Below are 19,379 nucleotides of genomic sequence, written 5' to 3'. Positions count from 1 at the left end.
ACCACAGGGGGCAGCAAATAGCCAGAGATGGGGACCAGAACAGCTATAATCCTGTTGGAGCGGCAGGGGGCAGCAGTGGAGGTAAGCATTCCACCCACCGCCTACGCATCCAGGCCAAATGTTGGAAAAGCCTCTTTCGAAAAAAGAATCAGAAAAAGGTACGCAAATTGCGGTTTGCGTACCTTTAAAAAAACTGTTTTCACTAAAACCAAAAAGACCATCTAAATATTGGGTTTTTTTTAAGATTTTTTTTTTTAACACTTCCATTTTTGTATGTTGTTCTAAAATAATGATAAAATGTTGGGACCTAAAGCTCATTGGTTTGACACAATTCTTAAAAGTTATAAAAGACTTAATCACATAACTAATTTAATTCCATCACTAATGAGAATTTACTGCTTTCAAAATACAGCAATTTTTCTAATGCATGGCTGCTACAGGACCATTGTTGTTTTTTTTTCCTGTGAGAATTCAGCTTGCTTTAATTTACCAAATAGCATTTTTTCTTTTGACATGGTTTTATAAGACAGTAATTAGTTCAGTTACCTGTGTTTAAATTGCATCATTTCTGTTCTTGTTTATTATGAAGTTGGAACATTTTTTGCAACCATCATTAGAGAGTGAAGCAAAGTGCATTGGTATAATAGTTATTTTCACTAATTCATTCTCTTCAGAGGCCATTGCTATTATCTTAGCATTCCTTGCCCATTTGTAAAACTGCTTCAAATGCTTCTCTTAATTTAGGAAATGTTTGGATGGGCCTTGATCCTGTGAACGCTTACTCATATGTTTAACTTTACTCATGTTTGAGATCCCATTGAAGTCAGTGGGATTAGTAATATGAATAGTGTTAAACACAAGTGTAACTGTTTACAGGGCATTAGTCCAATGGAAGCACTTTGTGCAACCCCATTTCATATGTGACCATTGTCTGCACAAGAGTACTGCAGAAACCAGGAATGCTGCCCTGGGAATTTAGGACCAACTCGCTGCAGAGTATTTGGGGTCTTGACTAATAAATAGAGTTAGAAATCTTAGCATTGTTAGAATTCAAATTTTTCTACGATTTTTCTTGTACCTTCTCTAAATGACTCTTGTGACCAGGGCTCCATTCTGAGCTAATGGAAATTGGCACAACTCCATGGATCAGGCCAAAAGCACTTGAAAAGTAGAAAGCTGATGCCAGAAATACACTCAGTGTCTATTGTCCTCTTTCTATTACAGACCAACCTTGTAGCATCAGGTGCTAATGAGTCTGAAATCTATATCTGGGACTTGAACAACTTTGCCACGCCAATGACACCAGGAGCTAAAACACAGGTACTGGAGTTATGCTTTTTAAATGATTGGAAGAACTCTGAAAAATATGCAAATTATTTAAGTTAATCGAAATCTCATACAGATAAAGTATTGAAGCAGTTCTGGTCATCAGTCTGCTTTCAAAAACGAAATTTAAATATTTCAGACACCAACTCGAATGTAATTAAGCCCTGGATAAACATCTGTTGTGAGAGACATTCCTTAAAATTATCCCACAGATTTCTGTTGAGGCTAAGAATCCAAAAGTATGTTGTTTCATCATGTATATTATATATATTTTGCTCCCAAACTATAAAATAACTCCCAGTGGATGTTTGTTTTGCTGATTGTAAATGTATTGACTGCTAAGGCTAAAAGTGGAGATTTGTTTTGAATGTGATTCCGTTAAAGGCAATACAGGAATGTTGTGATGAACATCGCTTTTGTGAAAATTGACTGGAGGTTTACATTGCATTCCAAGTAACCCACAGATACTTTGTTTATATTGATGTTAATTGGGGTGATAGTGCTTATGTTCAGTTCGTGTCTAGTTCTGAATTATTTTGCACAACCAAACCTCCCTGTAAGGTCATAACACTTAACTGCTGTGCGTCAGCAAAATGATTTACCAAATGTCACACATTCAAGCCTAATTGTGCAAAATCCCATTGTTGTGCATTCCATGTACTGTGTTTAATGTGGTTCCTAAGTGAGATTTTGGTCTTAATAGCAGAGACCTCTCCCAGTCAGATCAAAAGGTTGAAGTTGGAGGCAGCTTTAACAGGAAAAGGTGTGGAAGTTTGAGTTAGCTGTGGAATCAGACAGTAATGAGCCATCTTTTCATGGATAAGATTTTACAGTGAGTTAAATTGATGGTCATTTTTGACTTGTCAGTAACTTTCATGTACTGAGTTGCATTTCCTTTCACGAATGGTTTGTTAGCCAGTTATTGTTAGTTTCCTCATTTGTTAAACATCCTTCATAGCTACATGGAGGCTGACTTTTTTGTAGCCTGCTTTGACATGTTTACTGCAGAAATTCACAATCTTTTTCTTTCTGAGGCCTCCCCAACATACTGTAAAATCTTCACAGTCTACCTGTGCCGCAGCCGTTGTTTTTCAGCATATAAAAGCCAGCGCAGGTGTTAGATGTATTAGACATGACACATGGAGCCCCACAAAGCTAAGTTGCTCAGGCTTCAGCTTTGATTGGTGGGGCTCAGGAATTCAGCTTTCTGCCCAGAGTACCAACAAGCAGGAACCTTCTTGTGGCCCCAGACTTCCTGGTTGAGAAATTCTGTTCTACTGTGTGTTTAAATCTGAAGGATCTTTATGCTTCCCTGAAAGATGCAGAATAAAAAATAAACAAAGGTTTTAAACCTGAGCTATTAATAGATGGAAAACTAGATGTGACACTTGTTTTTAGATATTCATGTATAATGCCTCAATCATCTTATTATCTAAGCATTGCTGATTAGTCTGTGTTCTGTTTAAAGATGATCTGGAGAATTGAGGAAAATGTTAGTTTTCTGTCCCCTTTTGCCTCTTCTTTACCCAGCTCAAAAGGTGGTTGTGTTGATCGTTAGTAGAAAAAAGCAGATTTTATTCACCATGAAAGACATTATGGTGACTGGATAACTAACTAAGTTATTGCATAATAGCTGTTCAGAAAATGAAAGATGAACTGTTGAGACACTGTCTTTAATCAGGCTATTTAAAATGCCGTGATTTTAGCTTGTTTTTTTGTTATCAAATCAGTTCAGTGACTAGTGAACATTTTGGAAACATGTTAAAGATCCATGCCTTTTGAGTTAAGGTGTGAGAGCTTTGTAGTGCATGTGCTCTGAGACATCCAAGAGGGCTTCCAACATAACCAGTGAAGAACAGACTTAACATTCCTAATAAGTCTCAGAGGTATCTGCAAAAACAATGCGTCCTGTGACACCTTGAGGCTAACAGATTTACTAGGGTATAATGGCACAGGCCTCTTCCTTATTTCTAGTAACATAAACAATAATCAGAAAAATGCCGACTCAAAAAAAAAATCCAAACAAAAAAACCAAAAACCCAACAACAACTGCCCAACCACCATACATTCTTTCTAATCAAGGGCATAAGACCAATTATTTAGATACTTTCTTACAGGTCACTCTTAAGCTCTTGGAGACCACAAACTTGCACCACCTGCCTTCATCTCTGACTAAAGCAGGCAGAAAGGAAGGAGGGCTGTAGATGGTCTAGATAGTGCTACTGTGTTTTTAATGCACGGGTTTATAATTTCCTAGTGCCAATGTTATGCATTCAGAAAGGGAAAACAAACACATGGGCTGTGTGGATTAGCTTTGAAAACTTTTCATTTTAGCCGACTTATCTAATAAAAAGATTTGAATTTGCTGTTGGGACATGTTTTGTTTGCAATAGCCTCCAGAAGACATCAGCTGTATTGCATGGAACAGGCAAGTCCAGCACATCTTGGCATCTGCCAGTCCCAGTGGTCGTGCTACCGTGTGGGATCTCAGGAAGAATGAGCCTATCATCAAAGTCAGCGACCACAGCAACCGGGTATTTGTTTCATTGAACTATCCAGAGTCTGTATAAATAACCGTAATTAAATATTAGATTTATTCTTGCCATACTAATACGTTGCATGGATTCTTTATATGCAAACGGTGGATTATTATTTAAAATATTTTTGCAAATGAGACAATTAATATTTGGCAGGAAAGGAATTTGGTAGGAAGTTCAGCATTCAGGCAAGACAAGGGGACATTATGTATTACTTAGAAGTGAGAAGTCAGACTGGTGAAGTGATGCACACCATGCCGATAAATTCAGTATTGACCCATTCATGGCTGCAGTGGTAAGATTTTGTTAAACTAGACTGAAGTGCTGTCATCTGGAATAGGTGTCTCATGAGAGAATAAAGCAGCTGATGAATTCACAAATGGGTTTAAATAGTTTTACTTCCACTATGAAGCTACTCCTTGAGGCTGACCTTGTGCCTTACAACTCGGATTAAGGGAGCAAACAACTGCTCCTCTGTTACTGTTCTATACAGCACCCAGGCACAAGTGCTGAACTGCTTCCTGGCAAGATACTCCAGAGGTATAAGGACTCGCGGGCAGTGGTCTGCATCCCTGGTGCACTGGACAGAAGAGCAGGCTGCCTTGCTGTGGAAGGGCATGATACTAGGGATGTAGAAATGGGGACATTATCTTTGCCCATGCAGAAGCAGAATAACTTCCAGTCCTCACCCTGATGCATGGGCCATGTCTGAGTAGCCCACATGAATATTCCCTTGGTTGTTTGCAGTCTTATTATAGCCATATTAGATCCAGAATATCAGGAAGACAAGGGGGGCAAGGTAATATCTTTTAATGAACTAATTCCTCTTAGTAAGAGAGACAAGCTTGATTCACATTTGTAATATTTGGTTAAATAATGACACGTGTTTAGTAAAGGAAATTATTAATCGGCGATTTCAAATATTTATAATGATAAATGATTAAAGTCTCTAAAACTTGGAAAAGGAGCTAAATGTTTAAAAATATATTTAACAAACAAGTTATTGCTTATTTGAGTTACTAGTAACCTCATAGACTTCTAGAATTAATCTGATTTATTTTCACAATCTGCATTTTTCCAGTCTCTCAGCATAATTGGATTCTGACACTATGTTGGAGTGTTTGTAATGGATTTACTTGCATGCTAACAGCCAACAATTTTTCAGTAAAACCTATACATTTGTAATTACATCAAAACCCTTACATACGTACTTTAATGACTTGTATTAAAACATATATTTTGGACATAAAATATGACTGCTCTTTTGAGCTAGCTTTTGAAATGCTAAATTCAAATAGCATTCCAGATGTTACAAATCAACATCCTGGGAGCTGGGTTGGAACCTTATTCCACTTTAACATCTGCAGTAGTTGTAGGTAGCTGTCTTACACTTCATTTCTCAGTACTATCATTTGTCAGTTCTTAGCTTTGAAAAAGAGATTTTTTTGATCTAATCATGGTGTGTAACCTGGCCCATAATCTAGTTCGGGGTAGACAAAACAGCCTCCATGAGCCGGCTCCGGCCCACCAAGTGCGTGGATCTGGCCTGCAGCAATTCTGCTGCTCTCCCGCCCCCAGGCCAATTGAGACCTGGGGATGGGGGGAGCACACAAAGTCTCCTCCTCCTACTGGGAGGACAGCTAGCAGGTCTCTCTAGCTGCCGCGCACTCTTGTCAGGGTGGGAGCAGGGGGTGAGAGACTTTGTGTGCTCCCCCTGCCCCCAGACCCTGATTGTTTTGGGGGGTTCATTATTTTCTGTAGCTCTGCTTAACTATCTTGTGGTCTAACACTACTTTATTAGATGCACTGCTCAGGCTTGGCATGGCACCCTGATGTTGCTACGCAGATGGTCCTAGCTTCAGAAGATGACAGGATGCCTGTGATTCAAATGTGGGACCTTAGGTTTGCTTCTTCTCCTCTTCGTGTTTTGGAAAACCATACAAGGTATTTATTTTGGCTGGTTTGTAAATGTTGAGTTTTGTCTGTTTTGCCATTTCCTCATTCTAATACTGGTTTGTATCCATCACTGTATTGTTACCCTCTGTCATCTTGTATTGAGGCCATCTCACCTTTAAGCTCCAAGGCAGATGCTTTAGCAGCTACTATAATCCTTGGTCCCTAGACTTTTAGTGATACAGCTCGTCTTTGTGCCCAGCAAACCTGCATATGGGTCACGTTGGTTTTAAGGAGCTAAAACTATAAAAAGAGTTCCCAGCTTTAATTAAAAATGAAGTTTCTAGCTGTTTCCTTTGAGAAGAAAGTCTCAAAAACTTGTAAACCAGTTGCTAGGATTCGAAGAAACGTTTGGGCTCCATTTCTGTGGATGGGTTGGGGGAATCTAAAGAACCCACCCCAACAAAGACACATGCACACTTTATAATGCAAAGTGAGTTTTTTAAATGTGGAGTGCGTACTAATAAATCCCTTCACAAACTCTCCCCTCGGTCCCTTGTCTGGCCTGGGGTACAGTGTTGTGAAAGTGTTGGACAGGAGATGACTGCATTTGAGGGTGAAGGACAGTAAAAAAAAATGTTGATGTTGACTATGCTATGTTAACCTTTTAGTAAGAAAAAGAAGATTGCCACACGTTTTAGTCCAAGTTTTTACCTTGCAGTTTTCCAGGTCAGGCAGAGTTTGTGAAGGGTTTTACACAATCTGCCTTTGATATCCATATTTTTATCAGTGGAAGCAGTATTTGGCATTCAGGTGCCTTGTTGGAATGTGTTCGTAGCCTGTGGTACACTTTAAGGACTCCTGATATGGAAAGTGGAAATAATCTATTTCAGTCAAACAAATGTTGGCTACACCTTCTCTGCTCTCTCACCATAATGTGGAATAGTAATAGAAATGTAGCCGTGTTAGTCTGGTGTAGCTGAAGCAAAATGCAGGACTATGTAGCACTTTAAAGACTAACAAGATGGTTTATTAGATGATTCTGTGTGGAGTGTGTACTAATGTGGAGTGTGTGGAAGAGGAATTTAGCATTTAAAGACGAAGTAGTCAGAAAATCTAGACATTTGCAAATGAGTCCCACATTAATCATCATGCAGTTACGTTAATAATTTCTTGCTGTGACTTTTCATACAGGGGTATTTTGACCATTGCTTGGAGTATGGCAGATCCTGAGCTGTTACTCAGCTGTGGAAAGGATGCTAAGATTCTCTGCTCTAACCCTAATACAGGGGAGGTATTGTATGCAAACCATTTTAAAAGGTCATAAACAGAAATATTCTTTGAGTTACAGTTGTTATGGAGAGTAGTAGAAAACATACCAACTTTGTATATAGATAACACAATGCTGTGAGCATAATATTTTTTAAAAGTAGTAAATATTTGTGTTTTATTCTTTTACACTGTGTCCTTCAGACCAAAACTATGTTCTCTCATCACAAACATTTTGTATACAGAATCCAACTGAGAAAAAACAGGTCAGTCTTTATACAAATGTGACCTTTTTAAAACCAGGCAGTGTTAGGTGCTTCTGTCTGCCGTATACATTATGAACAAGAAGAAGGCAGGGCTTCTCCACCACTCGCTCTTAGGGCTCACCAAAAGGACGCTGGTTTTGTCCATTTCATCTCCCACTGCTAAAAGTAGTTTTGTCAAATGTATCTGCCTCTGGACTACAGGTTGTTGGTGTTTTTTTTTTTTTTTTTGTCCATGTTTTCCATGGGGTATGTTATTGCTTTTCACACACCTACTATTCTTTTCCACCCAAAGAAACCATGAGACACAAATCTGGAGTCTGGTGATACATATGGGAACCCCCGAAAGCTTCCTAGCACACATGAAAGCCTTTGTAGACCACACTTCTCTCCTGGCCCTCACAAAGTGGTGTTTGAGGTTTCTTTGCTTCTACTCCGAGGAAGGAGTTTTGGGGGTACAGGGCTTCCTGGACATTGGTTATTTACTTGATTGCATCCCTTCAAAGCTACACATGAGAACTCTTGATTTGGGGGAGAAATCAAGTTAGTATTGATTGTCCCATCTCACACTCCACCATTTAAATGGCAGCACCCTATTCTAATACAGCTCTACTACATCTTTTTGGCTCTGACTTGACAAAGCACTTAAGCGCATGCTTACTGTTAAGCAGTTGAGTAACTACAAGGCATTTTCAACCAGACACTATTATTTGCTATCAAAGTGGTGAGAATTAATATCTGATTGTATTGATGGAAAATTAATAGACACTTTAATGATTACATTCCTTGCAAGTTTTTTCATTAAACACTTTTTAAAAGGTGCGGATTTTTTTATTTAATAGACTTAAGTCTTTGATTAAAATCTATAGGAAGTATATAGGTAGTGTTTTGCCCAGCAGAGGGCTCCCATAGTTACTATATAAACCAGTAAAAATCTTTAACAAAAACAAATAGTCCTGCAGCAACTTAGAGACTAACAAAACATGTAGATCGTATCATGAGCTTAAGAAGTGGGTTGTGCCCACAAAAGCTCATGATACCATCTACATTTCTGTTAGTCTCTATCATGAGCTTTTGTGGGCACAACCCACTTCTTAAGCTCATGATACCATCTACATGTTTTGTTAGTCTCTAAGGTGCTGCAGGGCTATTCACTGTGTTAATTTTGTTCAGTTTATAGACTAACATGGTTACACCTCTGAGACTTTTGATTATATACTATAAACTAAGAGAAACTCACTGAGTGATGGAAATAATTTTCTTTGGCTGTTTGAAATATACCCTAACACCTTCCTGTGGATATTGCCATAATGCAAAATGACATAAAACTCTACACAAGACATTGGTGAAAGTCAGCATCACTAAACAGACTTCTCCCAAGATTTAGCTTTTACCTGATTCTTCCAGTCTGGCTCTCGTGCCAAAGCAACCAGCTTTATGCTGTAGCCTGATCGGCATCAGACTGTGGCTCTTTTGAATCAAAGTGGAAAGCCAATTTCTTAGTTTTTCAGCTAAGAAACTTAGCATAATTTTCAATAAGATTTCAGCTCCCTTAGGAATGTTTGAAAAATATACCCTAAGCGACTAGTCCATAGATGGGTACGGAACTCAAATCTACTGAATCCTTTCCGGCATCTTAATGACAAAACCATCATTTTCTCTTGAAAGATTTGGCCACACTTTCTCTCATCCCCTGGAGATGATTTTAAAGCAGGAGATTGTAATCCTATTTCAAAGTGTGGCTGCCCTTCCTACTGACATAGCGTAGTTAGTGACACAGAAGAATCTTTGTTGCAGTTTATTATGTTAATATTGTTTCATCTAGCTCTGTTTTGGCACAGGTGTTGTATGAGCTTCCCACAAATACCCAGTGGTGTTTTGACGTTCAGTGGTGCCCCAGAAACCCTGCTGTCCTTTCCGCTGCTTCTTTTGATGGACGGATCAGCATTTACTCCATCATGGGTGGGAGCACAGATAGTCTGAGGCAGAAACAAGCAGACAAGGTACTGGAAAAATGTGAAGTTGGGGAAGAAGATACTTTGTTCCGTGTGACAAAATTTGAAAGTGATGGAAGCATTGACAGCCAAAGTAGAATCTTTGTCTGTGTAGATTGTGGTGTTAGTACTCTTCCTATCTAATTGCTAACTAATGGTCCTTAACTGCTTCTTTTAACTATCCAATTTTTAGGTGCTTATAGACTATCAGTTTTGCCTGTTACATACCAGCTCGGTGTGTTCCCTTTGATATTTATATACCCACTGCCTCCTTTTGTCCCTCTCGCCCCCCCCCCCATTTTTTTCCTTCCACCCCCCCTTCTCCCCTGTTTATTTTGGTTCTGGACATACAACACTCCAGTCATCTGAAGAAGTGGGCTGTGCCCATGAAAGCTCATGATACCATCTACATGTTTTGTTAGTCTTTAAAATGCTCCCAGACTATTTTTTGTTTTTTTAAGTTTAGCCAAAGTAGTGTTAGTCTATTGAATAATTATCATGGACAGCTATGTATTTTACATTGAATATTGCAGGAAATGTGTAATCAGCTTCTTTCTCTTTAAAGCTCTCGTCGTCCTTTGGGAATCTTGATCCATTTGGCACGGGGCAGCCCCTCCCTCCATTGCAGCTTCCACAGCAGACATCTCCACAGAACACTGTTCTGCCATTAAAGAAGCCACCCAAATGGCTCCGACGGCCTGTGGGTGCATCATTTGCAGTAAGTGGGGGCCCCTTTTCAGGCTGCTGAGTGGGCAAAGCTGACTTGGTGGTGATGTTTCTGATAGATTCTCTGCAAACAGTATAGAAGGGGTTTCACATTGCACTGCGACAGAGCTCCACTCCTGTGCCATGACGACTAGAAGACCCACATTTTACAGTTGGCAGCCAAGTGTACACAATTTAATTTGGTTTTCAGTTCTGACACATACTTAATAGTAAATATGATCTATGTTTAGTAACAGCTCGGGAGTGTATGAGATCTCGCTGCTGGTAAGTCATTGCTGAGAAACAGGGTGAGATTACCAAGGTTTTTTTTTTAGGATTATCAAAGTCTCAGAGTAGCCAAGATTTCATAAGGTCCCACTGCACTTTGAGAGCAGAGCTATCTGGCCTATGCCTTAATTGTTCCCTTCTAAATTGCAGGCTTTTTAACTGAGAACTTGACCATTCCAGGTTTTTGTTCTCTCTACGTTGAACTCTGGCTCAAAATGGATATTTGTGCCAAAATACTCCTAATCTCAGCATACTATTTACTAGTTCTCTGATCCATAGGTTAATGTGAAATTTGACAAATCAATTCATGTTGCCTTGGAAGCAATTAATATTTTTTTTCTAATAATGCTTTGGATTGATGATTGCCAGTATGTCATCTTGGGGTGTTAGCGTGTAGTCATTTACACAATTAATTGAGAAGCCTGGTCTTATTGATTAATCCTAATGACTACACTCCCCCTCCCTCCTCTTGCTGCCTCTGTATCAGATTCAGCAAGGGGTGGGGAGCGGAGACGGGAGCTGGTGTGCATGGGGAGTTGGCTTTTAAGCTGAGTATCCGCACGTGCTATCTCCTTGGAGCTGACCCCATCACGCTGCCTTTCTGAGACAGCAGCAGAGTGGGGGGCAGGCAGGATCCAGTGCTCAGGTTGGGAGCCTGCCACCTGCCTCCACCCCTGCTGCCTCAGTATCTTCCTCCCTGCCAGTACCTGTTCCCACCTGCCTCCTGCGTGTAAACATTGAAAAATTCAGCGATAGCAAATGTTTATTTGTATAAACATGTAAACATCCCTAATGTCATCCTACTTCTCTTAGCTAACTGAGAAATTTGGGTTTGGGTGGATTTTGTGTTTTATATTCTACTGGCTTCGTTTAAAAGTAAGATTGGTTAACTTTTTTCTTTCTTCCCTATTATCCAAATCTTGGTTCTTTCTCTGCCACTTTTATTTCTGTCTATCTAATCTGCCAATTGTGTGCTGTCTAAGGTAGTGTACATTTTTAGATATGTTTTCAAGTAGCATTTACTACACAATTTTACTATTTTAATAATTATATTGTAGCAGTACCAAAAGCCCCAGTCAAGTTTAGAGCCCCATTATTATGCCGGATGTTGTACAAATACACTGTCCCTGTTAAAAGGCCCTTTCTGTCTGAGCCCGTGATTCCACAAATGTTTATGCATATGAGTAACTTTACTTTTATGAGTAGTCCCAATTGGCTCAGTGGGACTCCTCATAGGTAAGTATACCTGTTTGCAGAGTACGGGGTATTAGAGTGAATCAAGAGAAGACCGTGTGTGTGTGTATATAGTAATATATAAATGTAATATAGGTTACATACGCAATATTTGGCACATTATTTATTAAATTACAGTTTGGAGGCAAGCTAGTCACATTTGAGAATATCAAGTCTCATCAGCAAGGAGCTGAGCAGCAGCAGCAACAGCAACACCATGTGTACGTGTGTCAAGTTGTCACCGAGAGAGAATTCCTGAACCGCTCGGATCTGCTGCAGGAAGTTGTGCAGTCTGAAGGCTTCATCAATTATTGTCAGAAAAAAATAGATGCTGCCCAGAATGATTTTGAGAAAAATGTGTGGTCTTTCTTAAAGGTAATTTTTTTCAGATGTTTCTGAATTATAAAAAGATTCCCTAGCCTCTTAAAACCAAGAATAAAAGCAGTTCTCAGTACATGGTCAAATGTTTTAAACCAAAAACATCGTTCAAAGATACTGAGGTGATTTCTAGTTTGTACAGTAGAATGAGATTAGACTCTGAAAATGGTATCAAATAATCCAGGGTATGTCTACACTACAGTGCTATTTCGAATTAACTTAATTAGAAATAGTTAATTCGAATTAAGCGAATTCGAAATAACGCATCTATACACAAAAACTATTTCGAAATAGCACGTCAACACTGAGTAGACCCTGAACCAAAGTTAAGGCTGGCCGGAACCAGTGCTGGCAGGGCATCAGGTTAGGACTTAGTGTGTGGGGCTGCTGCCTGAGGCTAACTGAGCTCCATGCTTAAAGGGACCCTACCTCCGCCCCGGACAGACAGTTCTCAGGGTTCCCTGCTTGCTTGTCTACCTCGATGAGGGACAGCAAAACAGTCTTGTCTTGGAGTGCCCTAAGTGCCCGCACTCAAGACACCACAGCACTCAGCCACATGGAGCCAGAGCTGCCCCATGGCACGCCGGTGCGTCTCATGGGGTCGTTGCCATCAGCTCAGCTCCACTTGCTGCAGGTTGCCATCCGGGGGGGTCCATCGGAGGGCTGTCAGGTTCCAGGAGGCCCTGCGAGAGAGCGTCCACCCTGAGGAGCCCTCAGAGCCATCCCGGTCCTCCCCACCGGGGGCTCGCGCCCACCTTCTCCAGCCCGTCAGGCTCCTGGGAGCTGGTAACTGCTCCTGGGGAGCGGCGGAGGGCTGGCTGCCAGTGGCTTGTTGACTCATGTTTTGGGGCCACTGGGTCAGGGGCCCCGGTGGCCACTGGTGGCTCTGGGCTGGCAGGCTTAGAGCTGGCACAGGCACTGTGGCCAGAGCCTACCCCTTTAATGGCTCCGGTGCTGGGGGAGAGGAGATTAAGTTTTTGTGGTTGTGCCCAGAGTGGCTGCCTGGGAAGTGCTGGAGGCCCCCTATTTCGAATTAAGTCTCTACACAGCACTTAATTCAAAATAGCTATTTCGAATTTGGTGTTATTCCTCATAGAATGAGGTTTACCAAATTTGAATTAAGCGCGCCGCTATTTCGAATTCATTTCGAAATAGCGGTTTGCATGTATAGACACTATTAAAGTTAATTAGAAATCACGGCTGTTATTTCGAATTAACTTTGCAGTGTAGGCATACCCCCATATACTTCATCAAAAGAGATTAGTGATGGAAGGATGAAGAATCATTGAAATAAGTATGTTCTAATGTTCTAGCAGGAGCAAAAAGATAGATATTCTGGGGAAGGTATGATATAATTTAGCCATTGGCTTAGTATTGGTTCATCTTGATACTAGATCAGGTAATGAGATATTCCAGTTTCAGTATTTGAAAAGTAAAATATGGCTTTCCATTATTAGTTATGACACTTTGTATTTTCAAAATAAGAGCTAAATGGAAGTTGAAGAGGTGCATTTGCTTTACATAGCTCTGTTCTGAGGCCCAGATCCTGGGAGTCCACAGTTAAGGTTTCCCTTTTAACACATTTTGCTTAATCACTGATTCCCAATACATGGTTATACATGTTGAAATTACAATGGGGAAAATGAAATTAGGATTGAAAACATGCTGCGTTGGACTATTTATTGTTTTGGTTTTTGTTTTGGTTAAAGGTGAATTTTGAAGAAGATTCTCGCAGCAAATACCTTGAACTTTTAGGGTACAGGAAAGATGACCTCGGGCAAAAGGTAAATGTTTGAAAGTTGTGTATGTATTAAGTATACTGAGGAATATATTGAAATATTAGAGACCGAGTCAGAAGTAGGGATGTTAGCAAATGTGTGTTTTTGTAAATGTGTAACCTCTGAATTTTTCAGTGATTACACATTTACGTGCCGGGGAGTAATGACGTGGGCGCTGGAGCTTGTGGCAAGCCAGTTTCCTGCATGTACCATCTCCTACCACCTCCACCCTTGTGTCTCTGTCAGAGGCAGCAGCATGAGGGGCAGTCAGCTTTGCAGGATCCAGTGTTTGTGGGGTGCTGGAAGCTCATGGGAGGCAGGGAGTACGGGGGTACATGGCCCCCTGCTTGTATTGGCTCCTACCTGCCCCCACCTTCCGGCGTTGCTGCTCCCCATGGGCACTGGCTCCCACCTCCCCCTCCCTTTGATATCACTGATATAGAGACAGCAAGGGGTGGGTGCTTATAGTCATTAAGATCAGCCAATGAGCCCAGGATTATTGGTTAATCGTGTAAACAACTACAAACTAACATCCCTAGTCAAAAGTTGATGTGCTTAGTTTATTGGGCATATAGATAGAGATTTGGAATGGCAGTAATAAAATAGAGCATGTAAGAGAACATCCCATTTCTCTATGTAATGTTTTGAGGGTGCTTCCTGATAACTTAAAGCTGTATTCTCCTAGGACACAGTTGTTACCCTGTGCTAACTACTATAGTTCAATTACTATCCTGTAAGCAATAGATTATTTAAATACCATTAATTTGAAGATGTATTATTTAAGCACCAGCAGTGTACTCATTGTTCAAGAAGGCCCAAAACTCACAATATCTACTGTGAAATTTGTATCTAGATAAAGAACACAAAATACCTTATGAGACCATGGAAGTAATTCTGTCTAGAGCTTTTTTTATGGCATGTTTCAGACAAGTTGACAATTTCAAAATGGATTAGAAGATTTAAGTACGTGTATTAATTTTAATAAATGTGTGTCTAATCCTCTAGACTGCTTTGAAAATTGGAACCTCATTTTTGAAATTCTACTATACTTGTGTGATTGTGTTAGTTAAAAAAAGCCCTCTTTCAGTATGAAGATAGTAATCTTTTTTTATCTTGGTGATCGTAATGTTTAGGAAATAGGAACCTCCCATCCCCACAACCCTTCCCCTGCTATTCCCCTAAAAACAATCAAATCCATTTACATTGAGAGAGATGTTTTCTCCACTTCTTGAAATAGCAGTTTTCACTGTTTGAGTACATTTCACCTCTTTCTAACCCAGAAAACATCCTTATTTTGGCATGACGGCGTTAAATCTGGTCTCTGGAAACAACCACTTCCTAAATAGGATACAGAGATAAATCTTTAGACCCCCAGTTTTTCATTCTTTAATTTAAAATTAGTTTCTGGTGCCTGTTATCAAGAAGACAGCAAGACATTTCAGACCCTCAAACCAATGCTTTGATTAGGTGCCAGCTCAAAAATGTCTGTGTTAATGGTATGGAATGTAGTAATATGTAGAGTATGTATGTCAGGTGGAATGGGACATGATTGACCTTTTAAGTGAATTAATATGCTTTGAAATAGAAAATGAGTTTTCTGAGTCTATGCTCTGCATCTTGATAGTATCTTCTGTCTCTCTACTTACATGAATCCCTGAAATCTGACATGCTTCTCTGAGCTTGCTTTTCAATCTGTCACATTCATTTCTCGATTCTTTGTTCACCTTTTTTTAGTAGCACAGTGTTGCATCTATGAAATCTCCAGTTTGTCTTCCTTTAATTTTGACTAAGTTTACTTAAACATTTAACTCATTTTTGTAAGCTGTACCATGTCTAAACTTAAAAGTCCATCTGAAAAGTAGCTTGGTAAAAATAGCACCCTTGGTCATGTGTTTACGGGTCAACAATATGCAGAGTAAATCACATGTGATTACAAGTGAAAATGTGCTTTCCCCTCCAATCTGCCCTTCAGAATCAATTTTTTTCAGTACGTATTTCATCACTGTAACTATAGATTAGACTGTGATTTGCAAAAGAACCTAAAGAAGTTGGACACCCACTTCACACTGAAAGCAGGCATAGGCATCTTAACTCTTTCAGCTGTTTGAAAATCCTAACCTTAAGCATTGTCCTGCTGTGGTTGAAACAATCCTAATGAAACTCAGTTTCTCTAGTCACTATAGACAGGGCTTTTTCCCACTGAGAAATATTATAACAGTACTAGAAGACTGACCTGGTGTTGCCTGGGCCTGGCCTGAGGGCAGGGGGCAACTCGGCATTGTGGGGCGGCCTGACACTGCTGGATGGGGAGGCAGTGCTGTGACTCCTGCAGTGGAGTGCTCCCAGGGGAGGGGCTGGGGCAGTGGGGCCAGCAGGACTTTCTCCTTCTCCTTTCGCTCTCAGTGCTGGGGCTGAGGACCAGGCAGTAGAAGCTTGGGGAAGGGGGGCCACTTACCTGGGCTGGGAGCAGGCAGAATGGTGAGCCCTGTCCCCAGTTGGCCATTCCCTTGGTGACGTGGCTGTCCCCAGTGGTCACTCTGCAGTACAGCGCCCTTCCGCTCAGACCCCGTCCTATCCTTATCACGGAAAACAATCAAATTCCAGGCACATCCCATTTTCCTGGCACAATCAAACCCTGACCTTGCTTTAAGTTTTTATCAGAGGAAGCTGCACACCAGATTTGGTGGTCCTAGCTTTTACCATTTCGGAGGAGTTCTTGACCAAACTGACTCGCACGCAGACACAGAAATCTCTAAATTGCTGCTGCTGTTGTTACAGCAGAGCTCAGAAATCCCAGTCAGGATTGGAGCCCTACTGTGCAACACAATGGAAGACTCAGTCTCTGCCCCCAGCAAGCTAAAATCCAAGATTTTAACATTTAAAAGTGGTCACGGTCTGGCTAGCATGGGTTTCGAAGTCAATCCCTCGGCACAATGATCAGGGAAATATTCCAGCAGGGCTTCAACTCTCATGCAAACAAGGCCTTACCTTCATCTCAAACTTGCTGTGTGGTGACCTGTGAGATGTTAACTTATGCAATATAGACCCTAAAGTAATAGACAAAAATCAGTTCTCAAATACATCTTATGTATTTTATAGATCACCTCAGCTCTGAATAAAGAAAGTCTTGTTGATGACAAACTAGAGGAGGTAAGCAAACAAAAAAAGATCTTTTTTTGCCATATTAATATAACCAAAAAAAAAACTTGCGCTCCTGAACGTCTGCACAAGAAGCAATGGGCTTAAGTTGCAGCAAGGGAGGTTTAGGTGGGACATTAGGAAAAACTTCCTAACTGTCAGGGTGGTTAAACACTGGAATAAGTTGCCTAGGGAGGTTGTGGAATCTCCATCACTGGAGATATTTAAGAGCAGGTTAGACCGACATCTATCAGGGATGGTCTAGATTCTAGAGGGTAGGGGATGGGGCTTGATGACCTCTTGAGGTCCCTTGATTCTGTGATTCCCTATCTCCCACTAAGCACGCCCTGTGTTCACTCCTCCCCCTTCCTCTTGGAGTGTCCTGACAAAACACCATGGCAGGCAGGAGGCACTAGGAGGGAGGATTGGTCAGCAGGGCTGCCTGTGGACAAGACGTTCTGGGAGGAGGGGGGCCTTGGGCTGCCAGTGGGTGCTGAGCTCCAGCCCCCGAGCACCCACAGTCTGTGCCTATGATCTACGCTATAGTAGCTTGCAGTGGCCAACCTACAGAGTTATAGTTGTAGCTGCTGTAGTGTAGATTGGGGATGGTAAATATCGGTTATTTGAATAGTCGAGTAATCTTATGAATTCTTAATGGTTAGCTGACTATTCTGTAGCTCCCAGGGGCGGGGCCGGCAGCCAGTGCACTCTGGCCTCAGTCCCGAGGAACCCCCTGCCACTCCGCGCTGCTGCCTCCGTATCCGAGGCAGCAGGGTGGGGTGCTAAGAGGGAGCTGGTCTGCGTGAGGAGCCGGTTTAAAAACCAGCTCCCCTTACAGATCAGCTGCCTGCTGCCCCATGCGGCTGCCTCTGATCAAGAGGTAACAGTACAGGGTGGCAGCAGCCCCTGTCTAAAGGGGGTCTGAGCTCCTGGACCCAGCGCGAGTCACAGCTGAGCCAGGCTGCCTGCCCAGATCCTAATACACTTTAAATGCAGAGCCACAGTGGGGGGAGGTCCCAGACCCTGTGTGGGAGGGATAGCTCAGTGGTTTGAGCTAAACCCAGGGTTATGTGTTCAGTCCTGAGGGGGCCATTTAGGGAAATAGGGTAAATCTGTCAGGGAGGGTACTTGGTCCTGCCATGAGGGCAGGGGCTGGACTCAGTGACCTCTCAAGGTTCCTTCCAGTTCTGTGAGATAGGTATATCTCCATTAATTATTATTACCCGTCACAAGCCAGGACTGAGCCAGGCTGCTGGCCAGCCTGCTAAAAAATCTTACTTGCAAGGGGTGGGGGAGATGCGTGTAGTCTATAGCATTAACCTATAAGCTTTTGATTATTGGTTAATCAACTACGCTATTACGTCCCTAGTGTAGATGTGGCCTAAGTATGACTCTGGGAAAGGGGGGGTGCGAGGAGGAAATGAAGACATTTACATTTCTCACGTGGAGTTTTGCTCTTGGCAGACTGCTGCTGTATATTGTTGGCTCGTGTTCCTTTTAAGTCTGCATTCTTCTATGTGCTTGCTCACTCTCCTGCTGCTAACTTTTCCCAATGCCATTCTGTTCTCTGCAAAAGGCTCTTAAAGAATCTGGCCAGTCAGTACACAGTGATGAGGAAGACGGTCATGCTACTGAAGAGCCGTTCTTGAGAGAGGTAAGTGTTCGCTTCTGTTTTAACTGTGAGCTCATAATGCACTTAGCTATTATCTTAACAGCTCATTTCCTTTCTAGTGTTCTGGGTGTGTGTATTGTACCTGCCCATATTTGCACAAGGGCAAATGAGAAGGAGGGTGGTCACTCCCCAGTTTACTTGTTGACATTTGGTCCACATTATGAAAATGTTGAGAACTTGCGTTCAAAGGAGATTTCCACCGGGTAGTATGCCTTTCTAGATGGATTGTATTTTAAATTCCAAAATTTTCATCTTGTGCATGGATTTTCACATTGGATTTGAGAGAGTTGTTTTTGGTTTTAAGTGAAAGATCATAAAGGGCAGCCAGCTGAATGCTCTGGCTCTTCTCCAGCAAAGCACTTTTAAGCAAATGCTTAATTTTCAGCATGCAGGTGTTCTCATTTCAATGCCCAAAGCTAAGCATGTGGTCAAATGCTTTTAATTGCTGGATTGAGATGGAGAGCCCAGGACTTTGCAGGATCAAGCACCATATCTCTGTACAGTTAAGTGCTAGCTAGGTAGCATTAACATACAGATCAGCCTTTTTCTGGGGAAAAAAGGCTTATTTTAAAAAGCAGAACATGACAACCTGGTGCATTATGCTGGAGCAATTAGATGCTTGGACATTGAATCACCCTGACACCATGAGCAGATGATATAACTTTTTGGGTTTTTTTCTCTCTATAAGATGGGGATTATCTTCTGCACTCCTCACTGGAGGCTGTGAGGATTAATTTGCTACAGTTTCTGGAAGGTTTCTGTGCATTTGTGCATGGAAATTGCAAAGCAATACCTTGTTGTGCAAATAATTGCTCACAATGTCTAAATATTCACCCATGTACTTAAATAAGCCTCTTCTCAGTGAAGTGAACCCTGACGTTTTTGAAATGTTAGTTTTAAAAAAG

General features: G+C 41.4%; 1 protein-coding gene across 7 annotated transcripts in view; it reads left to right on the top strand.

The window, feature by feature from the left end:
- Positions 1–19,379, top strand: part of SEC31A (SEC31 homolog A, COPII component) — a 67,512-nt gene that overhangs the window by 10,243 nt on the left and 37,890 nt on the right. For all 7 annotated transcript variants that reach the window (XM_075929496.1, XM_075929494.1, XM_075929493.1 and 4 more), the window contains exons 5-14: positions 1,225–1,320; positions 3,720–3,860; positions 5,665–5,807; positions 6,951–7,050; positions 9,130–9,291; positions 9,848–10,000; positions 11,647–11,883; positions 13,596–13,670; positions 16,764–16,814; positions 18,379–18,456. In XM_075929496.1, coding sequence (XP_075785611.1) covers positions 1,225–1,320; positions 3,720–3,860; positions 5,665–5,807; positions 6,951–7,050; positions 9,130–9,291; positions 9,848–10,000; positions 11,647–11,883; positions 13,596–13,670; positions 16,764–16,814; positions 18,379–18,456 — 1,236 coding nt within the window. The remainder of the gene's footprint in view (positions 1–1,224; positions 1,321–3,719; positions 3,861–5,664; positions 5,808–6,950; positions 7,051–9,129; positions 9,292–9,847; positions 10,001–11,646; positions 11,884–13,595; positions 13,671–16,763; positions 16,815–18,378; positions 18,457–19,379) is intronic.

The sequence above is a fragment of the Pelodiscus sinensis genome, chromosome 5, assembly GCF_049634645.1.
Source record: "Pelodiscus sinensis isolate JC-2024 chromosome 5, ASM4963464v1, whole genome shotgun sequence".
Classification (NCBI taxonomy): Eukaryota; Metazoa; Chordata; order Testudines; family Trionychidae; genus Pelodiscus; species Pelodiscus sinensis.
The sequence above is the reverse complement of the archived record's forward strand: the minus strand, read 5'-3'. Positions and strand labels throughout refer to the sequence as shown.